Source organism: Molossus molossus, unplaced genomic scaffold (genome assembly GCF_014108415.1).
Source record: "Molossus molossus isolate mMolMol1 unplaced genomic scaffold, mMolMol1.p scaffold_m16_p_17, whole genome shotgun sequence".
NCBI lineage: Eukaryota > Metazoa > Chordata > Mammalia > Chiroptera > Molossidae > Molossus > Molossus molossus.
Genome location: NW_023425352.1, coordinates 32936267 through 32953648, shown reverse-complemented (window position 1 = coordinate 32953648; position 17382 = coordinate 32936267). Strand labels below are relative to the sequence as shown.

Sequence of the window (17382 nt, the reverse complement as noted above, 5' to 3'; positions counted from 1 at the left end):
GCAGCCGCAGTTTGGCCGCAGCCCCAGGCGGCACAGGCGTCTCCTGCCATTTTGCCTTTCTGGTTTCTGGGCCCGAGCTCTTCCCTTCCCGCGAGCTACCTTTTCTGAACCACGCACAGATTTTTATTGTTCCGCCCAAACCGCTACTTTACGAGGGTTTCTTGATCCGTCCCCTTTCCTGATTGACGGTGATGGTGCCGTTTTCGTGCCCTTTCTGGTACCCTCGGGGTTAGCATCCTGCCCCTGAGCGTGGTTAGTGAACCATTTGCGTTTATAAAGCGGAGGAAGGAGAGGTTAAGATCGTGGGCGCCTGAAGCAGGTAACCCTTTGTTCTACTAGTTGGGTGACCCAAAGCCAAGATGTTTAAACTGTGAGTCTGTTTCTTATCTGTCGAAAATTAATGGCATCCATCTCTTAGGCCTATTATTAGAAGTAAAATAGTAATAATAATAATAAGTCCCTAACTTCTAACATTTGTGGAAGGGAGGGAGGTATCTGGAAGGGCCTGAAAAAACGAGGGGGAAAAGGGGGGGCGGTGCACTGAATATGTTTATGTAGGGTGGGGTGGAAGAGGGATGGATCCCATTGGGTACTGTTTCTCAAGGACAATGAAAGACTGCTTCTAACTGGGAAGAAAATTACTAAAAGATAAATGTTGCCTTTTCAGACACGAAAGTCTCTCTCTGCCAGCTTTTTCCAGAGGCAAAGTTAAAAAATTAAGTTGACAAAGTTTAAAAAGTAAAACTTCTGGTGGGTCAGTTGGGCAGAGTGCTTCCGTGGCTGGTTGAATGTCCCTTTCAGATCTCACCATCCACATTCATAATTCCCCAGACAGCCCCCCTCGTCGTCTTGGGGTTGAGCTGGTAGAAACCCTTAGAGCAGAGGCCAGTGTTCGTTTTACTCTGGATGGGCAGGAGGCTGAGAGGCTCATATAGTGGTGGATCTGGGCAGGTTGGTAAGGGCATGGCAAGTTTTGCCCATGATTTTGGTGCAGGTACATCGGACAGAGAAAAGAACAAAGTACCCAGGGGTAATCATGCCAGGTTTTCCGGTGAGGACCATAGGGAACAGTTCAAACCCGTTTTCGAAATCCAGACACACAGCCAGACAGAGAGCGTGCCAAGATATGAAGACAAGTGGAGAGGAAAGACTGAAGTGGGAAAAAGTTTGGAGCCATTAGCAGGAAGGGGAAAACTAGCAGGAATTCCTTCATCTGAAATTCAGCTGCTCTTTATGCTAAACCTACACCTCTGGACTGGACATGCCAGAAGCTACCAGTATATAACTTCATTCATTCAACAAATATTTATTTATTGAACTTCTATTATATGCCTGACGTAATAGATACTAGGGAAGGAGAAGAAAAAATAAAACCAGAACAAGGTTTCTATTCTCATGGGGCTTATATATAAATGGAGAGGTGGACAAACAGTAGATAAATGAGTAATCAACATAATTCAAAAGGCAGTAAGAGCTATAAGGAAAATAAAACAGTGTAATGGCCTAAGAGAAGGATCTAGAATGGAGGAGGCTATTTTAGAGAGCTCTGCCTCAGGTGGCCTCTTAAATAGGGAATATTTGAGCTGAGTTACAGGAAAGAGATGGTCACTCAAAAATTTTAGCACCAGAGCATTCCAGTTCACAGTTGTGAAAGTCCTTTCACTATAGGAAGAAGGTCAGTGTGTTTAAAACACAGTGAATGAGGAAGACTAGAGTAGTAGGAGAGAAGGTTGGATGGCTAGACAAGGCCAGCTCCTTTAGGGACTTGTAGGGTGTGGCTGGATGGTTTCTAAGGGTGTTGGGAAGCCATTTGGAGATTTTAAGACACAATCTGGTTTATAATTTCAAGTTTACTAGTTATATGGGGACCAAGAGTGGAGACAGGGAGACCAGATTTTTGTCCCAGCTCAAAGAAAAGGTAGTTGTGGTTTAGGCTAGGTAATAACAGTGGAAATGGGGGAGAGTGGGTAGATTTAAGATGTATCTGGGCAGTAGAATTAACAGGACTTCCTCTTGGATTTGGATGAAGGGTTGAGAGAAGAGGAAGCAAAGATTATTCCTCAGTTATTTGGCCTGTAGAAGTAAGAGGTGCCAAACCAGGTGGGGAAGACTGAGGGGAGAACAGACTCAAGGGATCCACATTTCTGCACTGGATGTGTTTGTTTGGACTAAAAATGAGGCAAGTCTGGAACTCAGGGAGAGATCAGGGATAGAGGAAATACTTTACAAGGGCATCAGCGTATACAACAGAAAGTCTTTAATTGGATTGTGGGGAAAGTATTTTAATTCACTTATCTTAACGATGATAATTATATCTTTACTCACTAAGATTCTTTTTTGTTGTTGTTAACTAAGATTCTTGTACTTCCTTCGGATCACTTTTAACTTATTTTTACCCAGCTCTCTGTTGTTTGAGAGAATCACTGATTCTCTTTAAATAAATCTCTCTCTGCCATCCTCTCTCTGTGTACTGTGTGAAGCACGTCCTGGTGAGAAATAGGTCCATCTCAAGACAATTCCAGCGAAGTGGAATGTTTTCATATATGAAATTACTGTTTTCTTAACCCGAGACCTTTAAATATCTGGAATGTCTTTTCCAATGGTCAGTCACACCAACCTCTTACCTGCTCTAAAATCCCTTCCTGTTTTCTCTTTAGGTCCTCCTGAAGTGAAGTGAGTTTTATATACATTAGCTGTATCCTATGTTTTAAAGCAAACTATTCTAAAAAAAACTAAAAACAAAAACCCTCCAGTGTGTTAGTAGAGATAGTATATAGTATTATGGTTGAAAGGCACAGCTTTTGCATCAGGCAGAACTGGGGTTGGATCTTGTCTCAGCCTCTTTATAGCTGTGTAACCTTAGACATGTAATTTAAACTTCCTGCCAGTCCTCATCATAAAATCGTGAAAATAATAAGAGATTTTTCTAAAAATCAATGTAATTTATATAAAGTGGCTAGCACACTGCCTGGCATGTAGTAGACCATCAGTGAATGGTAGCTTTAGTCGTTTTTTGAGTACTCACATGATTCTAGACAGTATATTATAAATAGTTTATATTTACACCATTGAGTTGAATATACAGTGAACCCAGGTGATAAGCATAAAGTTGTTTTTCAGATATATCCTTGTTTGCCATTTAATTTAGCTCTCCACCTTGAATAAAATAACAGAAATTTCAAGTTAAATGAGAGCTCTAACCTGTCGGGCTTGAGGCCTTTTTGTCTATTAAGCCCTAAATCCCAATGTCTCTAGCTGTTCCATACAGTAGCCACCAGTCCTATGTGACTATTTAAGTTAATTAAAGTAAATAAAACTGAAAATTCAGCTTCTTCGTTGTACTAGGTACATTTCAAATGATCAGTGGCCATGTGTGGCGTGTGTGTACCATATTGTAGAATACAGATGAGACATTTCCATCATGGCAGGGGGCTCTATTGGAAAGCTCTAGTCTAGAACCTATAGTCACTAAAGTGTTGGACCCATGCATACCGGAGGTATGTATTTATATTCACAAACAGAGAAAGAATAAATATGAAAAAATTATAAAAATTGAAGTTTACAATAAGTTCATTTAAATGTCTACTAAATATAATATTAAGTCAAGTATTAATATTTACATTCAGTATTTATAAACACTGGAAAACATTTCATGGAGTAGTATATTAGATTATAAATATGAAATGGTTTTATCTTTTTTAATCACTACTACTAGTTGTGTAATTAATCCAGTTCTGCAAATTTTCTGTCACTTGTTGCTACTAAAAGGGCCCCTTTTCAATTCCTAAAGGCTCAGTCCAACTCACTTTAATCTCACATTTGATTCAAAGCACTCTCTCCTCCCTTCCAACCCCCAGCAAATATTGATATAAGAGCTATGAAGAACAGGAAACTGTGATGGAACAGACCTGTCAGTTCTGCCTCCAAATAAACCATCCAGTCCTCCTAACCCACTGCCACCCGAATGTAAGCCACCTCCTCTCTCCTTGGATTCCTCAGTAGCTGCCTTCGTGTCCCTTTCAGGGAGGTTTGCTCTGGCCATGCTACCCATTTCCTGCCAGCCACCTGCTTTTCTCTCCTGCTTTTATTTTTCCTCCTTAGCACTTATTATCTCACATACTCTATATTTTCATTTATTTTTCAGTCTTTTTGTGCCACACCCCACCCCATTAGAATGTAAGCTACATAAAGTCAGGATTTTTTTTTCCTGTTTTGTTCACTGCTGTATCCCCAACACTTAGAACAGTGTTGGGCATATAGTAGGCTCTCAATAAATAGTTGTGGAATAAATAGTTTTCCCACTAATTTCCCGACTTCCCCTCTTGACCGTTTATTGTCCATTCTCCACAGAGCATCCAGAACAATTTTTTAAAAATATGTTTTTATTGTTTGTTTTTTAGAGAGGGAGGAAGGGAGACAGAGAGAGAAACATCAGTGTGAGAGAGAAACATTGATCGGCTGCCTCCTGCACGCCTATTGGGGATCGAGCCCACAACTCAGGCATGTGCCCTGACTGGGAATCAAACCGGACCTCTCAGTCAACTGAGCCACACCAGCCGGGCCAGAACAATTTTTATTTTATTTTATTTACTTATTTATTTGTAAATCTTTATTGTTGAGAGCATTAGAGATGTTCCCCCTTTTCTTTTCCCCATTGTTCTGCCCCAGGTCTTCACCACCCTATGGTATGTATCCATGGGTAATGGATGTATGCATGTACATTCTTTGGTTAAGCTCTTCCCATCTTTCTCCCCCCTTTCCTCTGAGGTTAGCCAGTTTGTTCCATGTTTCCATGCCTCTGTTTCTATTTTATTTATCAGTTTATTTTGTTCATTAGATTCCACATATAAGTGAGATCACGTGATACTTGTCTTTCTCAAACATTTTCCTTTCCCTACTTAAAAATTTTTTCCAATGGTTTTCCATTGCAATTAGAGGAAAATTTAAATTATCTGTCCCTGCCTACTACTGACTCCTCATATCCTGCTACTCTTCCTTTTCGTTTATGCTTCAGCCACACTTCCTTCTGTCCCTTGAACACTCCCAAATTTGTTCCCACATCAGGGCCTTTGCACTCGCCGGCACCTCAGCCTAAACCAGGGTTTCTCACCTCAGCATTACTGACATTTTGGACTGGATCATTCTTGCTTGTTGGGGCTGACCTGTGCATTGTAGGGTATATAGCAGTATCCCTGGCCTTGATCTTGTAGATGCCAGTAGCCATTCCTTCCATAATGACAGTCAAAATTGTCTCCACACATGACCAAAGGTCCCCTGGGAGGCAAAATCACCCTGGTTGGGAAGCACTGGCTTAGACCATTCTACCCTCGGATCTTTTGTGACTGCCTCCTTTTCATTGTTGAGAACTGAATTCAATTGCCGCTTTTATAAGGGCTATTCCTTAACAATCATAACTGAGGGACCCCTACCACCACTAGCACTTAATCCCATCACTCTGATTTTCTTCTTCTTATCACTTATTATTGTCCAGAATTATGTTGTCCACTGATTTGTATATATGTTTATTTTCTGTCAACATATTTTGTTCCTCTTCCAGAGTGGAGTTACCATGAAGAAAGGACCTTTTTCTATCTTGTGCTCTATTATATCCACTACAACTAGAATACTGCCATGTATGATTATGACATGATCAATAACTGTTCAGTGATGGAAATCTTACTATAGTTCCCATAAACATTTATACAAATACGTATTTACATTTTACATTCAAAGGAGAGGGGTCCTGTGTGCAGTAGAAAAGGAAATACACACTATGCACTATTCATCTCATAATTAGAGCATCTCCCTCTTTGAGAGAAACCCTAAGTAATTTTTTATACATCTTTCTTGTGACCTTTAATTATAGCCAATAGTATATTTAGAAAGACTTTCCTGACTGCCTCACCATCAACCAACCAAACAAACAAAGCTAGGTATATTAATCAGGACTTTGTCAGTTGTAGACAGAAGAAACCCAATTCAAACTGGCTTAAGCCAGTTTGAATTGCTTAAGCAAGAAGAGAAAGCGAGATTATTTGCTTAAGTAAATATAAGTCCATGGGTCAACAAGGTGATCCAGGCAAAACTGAATCCAAGTATTTAGTCAGTAACATGAGCCAACTATCTTTCTTTCTATCAAAGCTCTGCTTTCCTCTGTTACATTCTTTCTCAGGCAGGTTCTTCCCAAGGCAAGAGGGCTCTCCAAACTTGTATTCTACCAGTTTAAAATTTTTAGAAGGAAGGGAGATAGTTTCAGCAAAATCCCATTTCAGCAAAAATATATTTTAATTGGACATGCTCCAAATAAATCACTGGGACCAAGAAATGGCTGGAATATCTCATGCCTTCCCACAGACTGGAGTGAAGGGTGGCCACCCATCTCAAATCACATGGACTGAGATTAGGGTGAGAGGTTGTTTCACAAAGGAAGGCCAAAAGAAGGGATCCTCACCAAGTAAAAACCACAGATACCTACACACTAGCCTGTGTACCCTTTCTGGATCACTTCCATGGAACTTTATTGGCATGCTGAGTTGTAATTGACTGTTTACTTACAAGTCTTGTTCACAGTTACAGCCTCAGGGTTCTTCCGAAGACCTTGCACGGAAAAGGCTCTCAGTAATAAATACTTCCTATCCCTTCTTCTTCGTCTTCCTAGCTCAAAGACAGTGTTTCCAGTGGGTCCTGTGGAGACTACTCCATGTCTTGGGAGAGTTCAACAGATATTTGAATATTAAGGGCATTGATAAGTTACTAACAGGTGTCAGTCTTTGTTGTTGCCTAAACCCCAGAGGTCAGAGAGTATGGCACTTACATGAACACCTACTAAGTTTTTTACCGCCTTTCCCCATCTTTCTCTAAATCTGCCACTCTCTTTTTAATCTCTCTCAAACTTGTGCATTTCCCCATCTCTTGGTATGCCTTTTCCTGTCTGTTTCTGTGACTTCTCTCTCTGCAGGCTTGGCTTCCTCCCCCGTCCCTGCCCTCCTTCCCTCCTTCCTTCCTTTCTCTGAAAAAATGATATATTCTTGTGGTTTCTGTCTCCTTCGATGTACTCCTTATTTCTAACTAAGAATACAGACATGAAAATTTTATACTAATTATTGGCTGTGTATATGTTTATTATTCTCAATTTTCAAGGCTAGGAAATAAAACATTTAAATTTTCCTCTCTAAAAATACATGGTCCTTGTGAGATAATGACTGCCAAAGGGAAATAGATAGCCTGTAACATAGAAAGCGCTGTCATCTCCAGAATTTTGTGATAAATAATGAGAATTTAATGAACTATTTCTAGAACATCACTGTACACAGAGGAAGCTAGTATAAAGCTATAGGAGCCTGTGCTTGAACTGTAAGATCAAATAAAAGAGGAAAGTGGTGGTTAAGCAAAGAACAGTATTTAAGGTTTAAAAATGGATTGTTTCCTTTATTTAGAAATTTAAACGGATTTTATCTTTGACAGTGAGATTCCCAAGGACTCCTTGAAGGCCATTCTGTCGGAGTTAGAATGCCACTTCACGTGGAATTTACTTAAGGAAGACATCGATCTGTTCGATGTGGAAGATACAATTGGGCAACAGCTTGAATTTCTTACCACCAAGTCCAGACTCACTCTTTATAACTTACTGGCCTATGTGAAACACCTAAAAGGCCAAAATCAAGATGCCCTCAAGTGCTTGGAGCAAGCGGAAGAAATAATCCAGCGGGAACACTCAGACAAAGAGGAAGTCCGGAGCCTGGTCACCTGGGGAAACTACGCCTGGGTGTATTATCACATGGACCAGCTTAAGGAAGCCCAGGAGTACACAGCCAAGGTGGGGGATGTCTGCAAGAAAATGTCCAGCCCTTTCAACTACAAAATGGAGTGTCCTGAGATTGACTGTGAGAAAGGGTGGGCACTCCTGAAATTTGGCGGAAAATATTACCAAAAGGCCAAAGCCGCGTTTGAGAAGGCTCTGGAAGTGGAACCGGACAATCCGGAATTTAACATCGGCTATGCCATCACAGTGTACCGGCTGGATGATTCGGACAGAGAAGGCTCTGTAAAGAGCTTCTCTCTGGGCCCTCTGCGGAAGGCTGTCACCCTGAACCCCGACAACACCTACATCAAGGTTTTCCTGGCACTGAAGCTTCAAGATGTGCACGCAGAAGCTGAAGGGGAAAAGTATATTGAGGAGATCCTGGACCAGATCTCAGCTGAACCGTATGTCCTTCGTTACGCAGCCAAATTCTACAGGAGAAAAAATTCCTGGGACAAAGCTCTTGAACTTCTGAAGAAGGCCTTGGAGGTAACACCGACCTCTTCTTTCCTGCATCACCAGATGGGACTTTGCTATAGGGCACAGATGATCCAAATCAAGAAGGCCACGCGCAACAGACCTAAAGGCAAAGATAAGCTGAAAGTCGATGGGCTGATTACATCCGCTATATTTCATTTCAAGGCCGCGGTGGAGCGAGACTCTATGTTCGCATTTGCCTACACAGACCTGGCCAACATGTATGCTGAGGGGGGCCAGTACAGCAATGCTGAAGACATTTTCCAGAAAGCCCTGCGTCTGGAGAACATAACTGACGATCACAAGCATCAGATCCACTACCACTACGGCCGCTTTCAGGAATTCCACCGTAAATCAGAAAACACTGCCATCCACCATTACTTGGAAGCCTTAAAAGTCAAAGACAGGTCTTCCCTCCGTACCAAACTGACAAGCGCTCTGAAGAAATTGGCTACCAAGAGACTTGGTCACAATGCTTCAGATGTGCAGAGTTTAAGTGCGCTAGGGTTTGTTTACAAGCTGGAGGGCGAAAAGAGGCAAGCTGCTGAGTACTACGAGCGGGCCCAAAAGATAGATCCCGAAAATGCAGAGTTCCTCAGTGCTCTCTGTGAGCTTGGACTTTCCATTTAACTGCATACTCCAGGAAGTCAATTTTAAAGCTCTTCTATTTTGGTTTCTTATATTTTTGTTTATTGTTTTAATCCATTCATTACATAGTCCATTTTCATTGAATGGTTATTGTGTACCAGGCATCATGTTAACTACTTTATATACATTATGATGAATTATTTGCTGTTTTCTACTTTTTTAAAAAATGAAAATACTATCATTCATGAAGAAACAGCAACATTAAATGGTAACTTTGAAATGGCATGGCCATTATGACTTTATACCCTTTATCTCTGCTATTTATAACATTCTGATTCAGTTTTGTCAGATTTCCCATATTACTCACTTATGCAGCGAGTATAACCCTACATGAATCATTGCCACCTAGGTCAGGAACACTGTTTCTGGAGCGCAGAATTCTACTCGTTAAGTTCTGAATTATGTCGCTTACAAAAGGGGGAACCTTCCAGTTACAGATGTCCTGACTTCAATGAAGATATTTAACCATCAACCTGAAGAATCCTCTTTGTTGGAAGAAAAAGTTCATAATAAAAGTTTGTCATCTCAGATGACTTCAATAAAAGAAAAAAGAACATGAGAAAAAAAGATTTCCTCAAATACAGAACTTTAGGGACCTATGAGAAATCAGAAGTATTAGCTCCCAAAATGTTCATTAAGTAGCTAGAAACAGTTATGAGAAAAAATATGAATCATGGAAAATCATTAGTCTCAAGTTTCTCTGGTTCTTTAACTAGAAGAATAAACCTAAACTGAATCTAGATGGAATTAATTTTATTTTTTTCAATTAGAATTGCAGTATTTTTAGGTTACAATCATTGAGATAGAAAGCAGACCACTTGAGCAATTGGAAAAAATGATAAGCAAATGCATAAAATAGAAGTTTCTAACCTATATCCCTAGATTTCCAAAATTTCAGTGATTTAGTTTTGGGTCTGGGCTGGGTAGAGTTCTTATACCCCCCAATTTCTGGCCTTTGGTTAACTGTTTTAGAATTCCAGGTTACTTCTGTGAAGCTATTTCTTTTGTCTGAAGTTCTCAGATTGACACGCTTTCCTATAGATCCTCCAGGAATAGGTAAGCCCAGCTTTCGCTTTTAAGATTCACCTGGGGTCACTGTTTAAGGGCTGTTATCGTGAGACTTTTTAATTTGGGATGTTGCTAAAAGGGGCTTCTCTAATGTTGTTTCTTTGTTTATATTTACCACCAGTATTAGTAGAAAAGTGTGTCATGTGATTTTAATTCTCTATACCTCCAATGTAGCTCTTAAAACTAATGTGTATGTGTGTGTTTTACTTTTTGTTGCTATTTTTATTTTTTTAATTTCTATTATGGTTTTGATTATTATAAAAGTAGTGAGTTATCATTGTAAAATTTCAAACACTGCAGAAGTATATGAATTTAAAAATAAGAGCACTCCCTTCCTTCTACCCCAGTCCTACGTCCCCAAGGTAAACTGTTAAGAATTTGATATGTATCCTTCCAGATATTTTTTCTGTGTGCACTCAAACATACATGTATACTGCAATGTATCTCGTGAATTAAATTCTTTGTTCGTTTTACTTACGTCCCTCCTGTTTTGTTTATTTTGCTTATTTTATTTGTTTATTCAAGAAGGAAGAATAGGAAAGGGAATGATCTTTATTCAAGTATTTTAGAAATTCAATACTAGAATATTTTATTTTGCAAAAGTCATTTTCTCTCATTGGGAATAATGCTATAATCAAGGTGATGTTCCCAAGTAGGCACTTCATATGCAATAAATACAGTTATGGTATCAAGACAAAGATATAACTATAAGCCTCTATATTGAAATACTAGATTTAAGGTTATGAGATGACTGTAAAATTCACTAGATATTAAAATATTGAAATATATAAGAAGTCATAACATACTAAGAAAGTATAAAATCGGTATATGAAAAATAAAACTATAAATACTGAACTAAAATTAATATGTTTATAATAACTTTAAATTTTGTCAATAATTATCTGCCTAAAATTTATAATTATTTAGAGATTATTTCATAGACTCTTGAGTTTAAAAAAGACCTCAGAGTTCACCTTTATCAATTAACCACCAAAACTTCAAGTTTTGATGGCTTGAATTATCTTCCTAAATGACCATTTCATCTTCAGATAGTCCTTACTCTTAGAAATGTATTCCTTCCATTTAACTAAACACTTATGGCCTGAAGTTTATACATGTTGGTCTGTCTTTAGGAACTTCAAAGATCTAATCTTTTTTAGACAAACCAAAAATATGCCCAGGAAAGTGCTTATAATTGCCCTTGGGGGTAATTTGACCCTTGTGGAAGAGAGAAATGCCTCTTTCCCAAATCTCCAAAGTGATCTTGGAAACTATTTTATTGAACAGCAAGGCGATGCCACCAGCCTCACAAACGCTGAGAACAACCCTTTCAGCACATGAATCAGCTGGCAGGACAACTGGCCTCCGAGTCAGGGAGCTCTCAACACGCTTCCTGTCCCTCTGGGTGCAGCACTCGTCTTAGCAGCTGATCCTGTGCCATCTGCCAGTTTCAAGGACAACACAAGCAGTCACTGTTCTTTTCTAGACTGAGTCCACGCAAAGTATATCAGTTCAAGAAAAATCACATAGACGCACAGAACTTCAGACCAGGAAGACCTGAGAAAGCGCCTGCTCCAGCCTACTTTATTAATAAGAAAGTTGGGACCCAGATTGGTGATATGACTTAAAAATTCACAACTACCTAATTTCTTCTTGCTCCCAGTTCAGCATCCGTCTTCCCTATTTGACAGTTTCTACCTATAACCAATAATATGTTATACCATTTAAACCTTAATTGAGCCCTGGCCGGTTTGGCTCAGCGGTTAGAGCGTCGCCTACGGTACAGAGAGACCCGGGTTCGGTTCCTGCTAAGGGCATGTACCTCGGTTGCAGTTTGTCCCCGGCCCTGGTTGGGTCGTGCAGGAGGCAGCCACTCGATGTGTCCCTTTCACGTCGATGTTTCTCTCTCTCTCTCTTCCTCTCTTTCCCTCCCACTTTATCTGAACAAAAAATGGAAAAATGTCCTCGGGTGAGGATAAAAAAAAACCTTAATTGATAGTTTATCTGGCTGTGATGTCATTATAACACAAGCAGGCCCAAGAATGGTTCTTTTATAGAATGTGCTTATTGCTGAGATTAAAGAACATGAAAATTATAAATTAAAATGTGGCATGTTCTTTTTATAATTGGTGGATTATAAGAAATGAGACTCCACTGGCCTGGATAATTAGAATAGTCTCCTTTGAGTAGTTCATGGGTAATAACATTGTAACCCTAATATGGTAGCCACAAGAAGCATCTCAGATCTCCAGCAACAGGGAGTATAAATGACTGAGGGTCTCATCTGCTGTACACTGACATCCGTCACTGCATTTGCCCTGAGGCCATGCTTCCCAGCTTGGGATACGAATTCAGGCCCTGACCCAGGAGAGGCAGAACTCCTCTGACCGGTGGCTTGGACTCAAGGACTCCCCACCAGCCTTGCCGTATTCTCCTCAAAACTGTACCGTGGTCTCAGATGCTTCCACCCAACTTCTCTTCCTTCTCTCTTCTGCACTGGAGTCAGACCCGCATCACATTTGATGGCTCCCCCAGCCTCTCCTTGTCCCCATCCGTTTTTCTCTCACAGGTGTTGCCCTAATAAGATGTTTGATCTTAAACACTGTTGTGGTGTCTGCTCTTGGAGGTCAAATGAACCCACCTGGTAAAAGAAACGTAATTAGATTACTCACTGGCTATAGATTAAATCATCTTTAGATACTATAAATGCCATTCATTTTTTTTTTTTCAGCTTTTTGGATCAGTAATTAATTATGGTTAAAGAATGGAACATAAAGGTTTACAACTCTGAAAATATTTGAGTTGGAAAAGAGAAGAGGGAAAGAGGTTAAGGAAAGGGTAGAGACACACAAAAAACCTCCTGTTACAGAAAGGAAAGTCAAGAGATATAGTTAAACTTGATGAAATAGTTTTATGTGAGTTAATTCAATAATCAATCCTCACTTAATCAGGAGATAAAGTCTACATTCAGTACATCGGGAGGTAGCATTATAATAAGCACACCGTAGGCACCACGGCAGGGTAGGACAGCCTCCTCCCAAAGACCTGACCTCCTTCCTCTTTCCCTCCCCACAGAACAGCAGAGCCGGGTTATATTTAACGGCCACAGCCTTTCATCACTTATCTTTCTGCTGTAACACCCCCTTCTCTCCCTACTTCTCTCCCAGGACCAGCCTCTCACTCCTCTCCCATTCTCTTCTTAGCCGATCTTCTTGGCATCACTGAGGTGTGATTTCTTCTCCGTAGCTTCCTTTTCCCCCTGTGAACAAGCCACCCACATGCACCTCATTCCTCCTCAAACAGAAGTCCCACCTTCTCTGGCAGTTTCAGAGATAAATCTGTTCATTAAGCGTTTTTGTTGGACTTCACTTTAAATGAATTTTGAAAACAGCATCTAATTACTCAACACATGCACAGAAATGCCATGTATACAGCCCTGTGTCTGCTCTGAACCTAGAAGTCTTCTGTAAGTGGGAACCAGAATGTTTAATACCTCTTTCATGGCAGCATATAGGCAGAGTAAGCATCAAAATAGTGGAGCTGAGATGTGTGAGCTTCGGGAAAGCCGTACCTCATGGGAACATGCACGGATAGACTCTGAAGGGCAAGCATGGACTGATGTCACTTGGACTGCACCCTGGACACACTGGCCTTTCCTATCCTTCAGAAAGTGCCATTGCTGCATGAGCTTCCATTCCTGCCCCAGGGTAAAGGGGAGAGGGGAAAGAAAGAGATGAACATCCAGGAGTTCAAAGTGAGTTTGTAGACCAGGTCTCTTTATATAAGTATGTCCCTAACTCACCACCAGATTGATGCAAAGCCCTTGAGAGGAAATGCTCGTTTAACCACATCCATAGATTCTAGTGCCACGTGAATAAGAGAGCTAATTCTTCCATAGTATATAATGGGTACCAGGTGGTGTACTACATGCATTACATGTATTAAACTTACAAAATCCCTATAGACAAGCATTTTTGTTATTTCCTTTTGTATGTGAACAAAGAAATTTAGATTAAGACACCCAGCTAGCCATGGCCAGTTTGGCACAAAGGTTAGAGCATCGGCCCCCGGATCAGAGAGTCCCGGGTTTGGTTCCCGCTAAGGGTACGTACCTTGGTTGCGGTTTGTCCCTGGCCCCGGTTGGGGTCCTGTGGGTGGCAATAAGTTAATGTGTCTCTCTCACATTGATGTTTCTCTCTCTCTCTCTCTTCCTCCCTCTCTCCTTCCTGCTCTATCTGAAGATAAATGCAAAAAGTGTCCTCGGGTGAGGATAAAAAAAAAAAAAAGACACCCAGCTAATAAGTGGGAAAAGTATTTAAACACAGAGACCAGTGCTAAAATCTAGCATTTAACCTATACAATATGTTCTAAATAGTCAAAATTTGGGGGAAAAGGATATGAAAATATAGGGTTACCCTTTATAGAGAGTTTGGGAGAATGCTACAGAGGATCACACTGAGCTCAGACATCCTGTAATCATAGGTCACCAGCACTGTGTACATAGAGTCCCGAAGCTGGAGGAATTATGAAAGGGAACTAGTTGTCCATATCAGCTGACCCTTGATGCTGGGATTAAAGCTGCTCTGAACCCCTGGAGAGAATGGCCTAAGAAATCAAGGGATTTGCTCTGGCTGGTGTGGCTCAGTTGGTTGGGCATCATCCCCCAAAAGTTGCTGGTTTGATTCCTGGTCAGGGCACATACCTGGATTTTGGGCTCAATCCCCGGTAAGGGGCGTCCAGGAGGCAATCAATCAATGTTTCTCATAGATGTTTTTCCTTCTCCATTCCTCTCTCCCAAAAAAAATCAATAAAAAAAATATTTTTTTTATTAATTTTTGTTACAGATGTTTCTCCTTTTCTCCCTTTGACACTGTCTTCCCCATCTCCCCTCCACCCTGTCCCAGCTTTGTTGTCTATGTCCATTGGTTATGCATACAAGCATATAAATATTTTTAATAAAAGGAAATCAAGGGACTCAACGGAAGGAAGAGGCTTGTCTCAAGAGTTGGATGTTGGAAATCAGAGGTTTGGAATATATTCCTCAGCCTACTTTGTAAGGCTGAAGAATCAGTAAACAATTAGAAGCCAGGACACCTAGTCCTTTGTCCTTGGGAGGAAGTGTACATCTCCCAAGCACACCAACCAGAGTCAGAACCTTAAGCCAATGTGGAGAGAGCACAAGAAGGCGAGGTTACCAGAGTGCTGCAAGGCACGGAACCAGACGTAGGCTGGGATGGCCTGCCTCTAGATCACTGGGTCTGCCTTCAGCTTCCAAGTCAGGGACTTTGGAAAGTGCCTCTGAGCCCTGAATTCCACTGAATATTAATTTAGCTTAAGGGTAGCTTCACCTCACTTCACATGCTTTCTCGTTTCCAGCAACCTTATGTACCTAAACAAACAAGACAAAAACAAACCCCCAAATAAAAATCAGGTAATTTGTGTATGAAAACCTTTCATTGAGCAGAATCTACAGGAAACAAGAATTCACAGCTTGAAACTTAATATTAGATCATTTCTGTTTTCCTTTTAATTTTTTTCTTTATTTTTAGAGAGAGAGGAAAGGAGAGGGAGAGATAGAAACATCCATGAGAGAGAACATCGATTGGCTGCCTCCTCATGCCCCCCACTGGGGATTTGGCCCATAACCTGGGCATGTGTCCTGACCTGGAATCGAACTGGTGACCTCTTGGTGCATGGGTCGATGCTCGATGCTCAACTACTGAGCCACAACGGCCAGGCTCCTGTTTTTCTTTTGAAAGAGAGAGCGTGCACATAGAAGGAGGGAGGGAAAGGGATGGGGGTGGGGGGTGGAGAAGGCTAGAGAGAGAGAAGAAAAGACCATCAAATATTTTTTGATGTTCCTGCCTCTTTCCATGATTCTAAGCATTCCCTCTTTTCCTATCTGTACTCTTCTTCCTCTGAAATAAAAACCAATTCCTCTATTTTCCTTAAACAGAGCAATTCAGTTCTGACACCTCATCCTCAGCCACAGACCCACCTATGCATAACCAAGCTCATTGAATTGCTTAGTTCAACAAAAGGGTCTTTTATTTTAATGTGATATGCTCTGCTTTGGAGGGAATTGTTACAAATAAATAGCATCCCCTCACAATTTCACAAGAATTGTACATTTTAAAGTAAATTCAATCACTAAATCTGTCATAATTTGTATATAGTATAATATGAATGTTGTTTTATGCTTCCAAATTGACACAGAATATACTCCCCTATGTCATTTTGCTTCAATATTTCTCAAAATTTGAATTCTGGTATGTGTTTGAGTTCTTTGTGCTATGATTTAATTTAATCCTTTATCCATTCACATCAAATCAATTAACACATTAGTAGGGGACCAAGAATGTAACCCAAGATGGCAATCTGGGTTCCCAAAGAAGGCGGAGATCTCAATATTTTTTTTCTATTAAATTCTACCCATGGTTATTCATAGACAAATGAACCAAAATCATCATCATACTGACTTTGACACTCCATGTACAGAAATGACCTGGGCAATCAAAACACTGGAAAACACCACATAGCATCTTTATCCCTCTGTTTGTACTTACCAGAGGAAGAGGATAAATGTTGGATGGGTAATAGCAGGACTGAGGACCAGAAGAGTAGGAAACAACAACCTTGAATGTTTCTTCTAAGGTTGGCCTCGTCCAGTTGAACTATGATTGGAGGCATCACCAAAAGGAGGTGGCCTCACCACTTCCACCAGATGGCAGTGCTGCACAATATGTCAATGAAGAAAAGAGAACCGAACAGAGAAGAGAAGGGAGAAGAGGGGAGAGGAGGGGGGGAGAGGAGGGGAGAGGAGAGAAAAGAAAAGAGGCTTCCCTGAAGCTCTGGACCCTTTCAGAAGAGAAAAGTGCTCAACATCATTAATCATCAGAGAAATGCTCATCAAAACCACAATGAGACACCACCTCACACCTGTCAGAATGGCTATGAGCGTTGGCAAGAATGTGGAGAAAAGGGAGCCCTGTGGTGGGATTGCAGACTGGTGCAGCCCTGTGGAAAAAATTATGGACGTTTCTTTAAAAAAACAACAACTAAAAATAGATATACCATATGACCCAGCAATTCCACTTCTGGGTATTTATCCAAAACAAACAAACAAACAAAAACTAATCTGAAAGGATATATGCACCCCTCGTACATTACAACAATATTTACAATATATGGAAGCAACCTACGTGTCCTTTGATAGATGAATGGATAAAAAAGATGTTTGATTGATTGATAGATAGATAGATAGATAGATAGATAGATATGTATATCAATATATAGATATAGATATAGATATAGATATAGATATAGATATAATGGATTACACAGAAATTTTAAAAAATGAAATCTTGCCATTTGCAACAAGGATGGAT

At 40.5% G+C, this 17382-nt stretch overlaps 1 protein-coding gene across 3 annotated transcripts in view; it reads left to right on the top strand.

Annotated features, from left to right (window-relative positions):
* LOC118632737 (interferon-induced protein with tetratricopeptide repeats 5) overlaps positions 1-10475 on the top strand; it is a 57862-nt gene extending 47387 nt beyond the window's left edge. For all 3 annotated transcript variants that reach the window (XM_036265952.1, XM_036265950.1, XM_036265951.1), the window contains exon 2: positions 7465-10475. In XM_036265952.1, the coding sequence (XP_036121845.1) occupies positions 7465-8908 (1444 nt within the window). In that variant the 3' untranslated portion in view covers positions 8909-10475. The remainder of the gene's footprint in view (positions 1-7464) is intronic.
* Positions 10476-17382: the final 6907 nt, after the last annotated feature.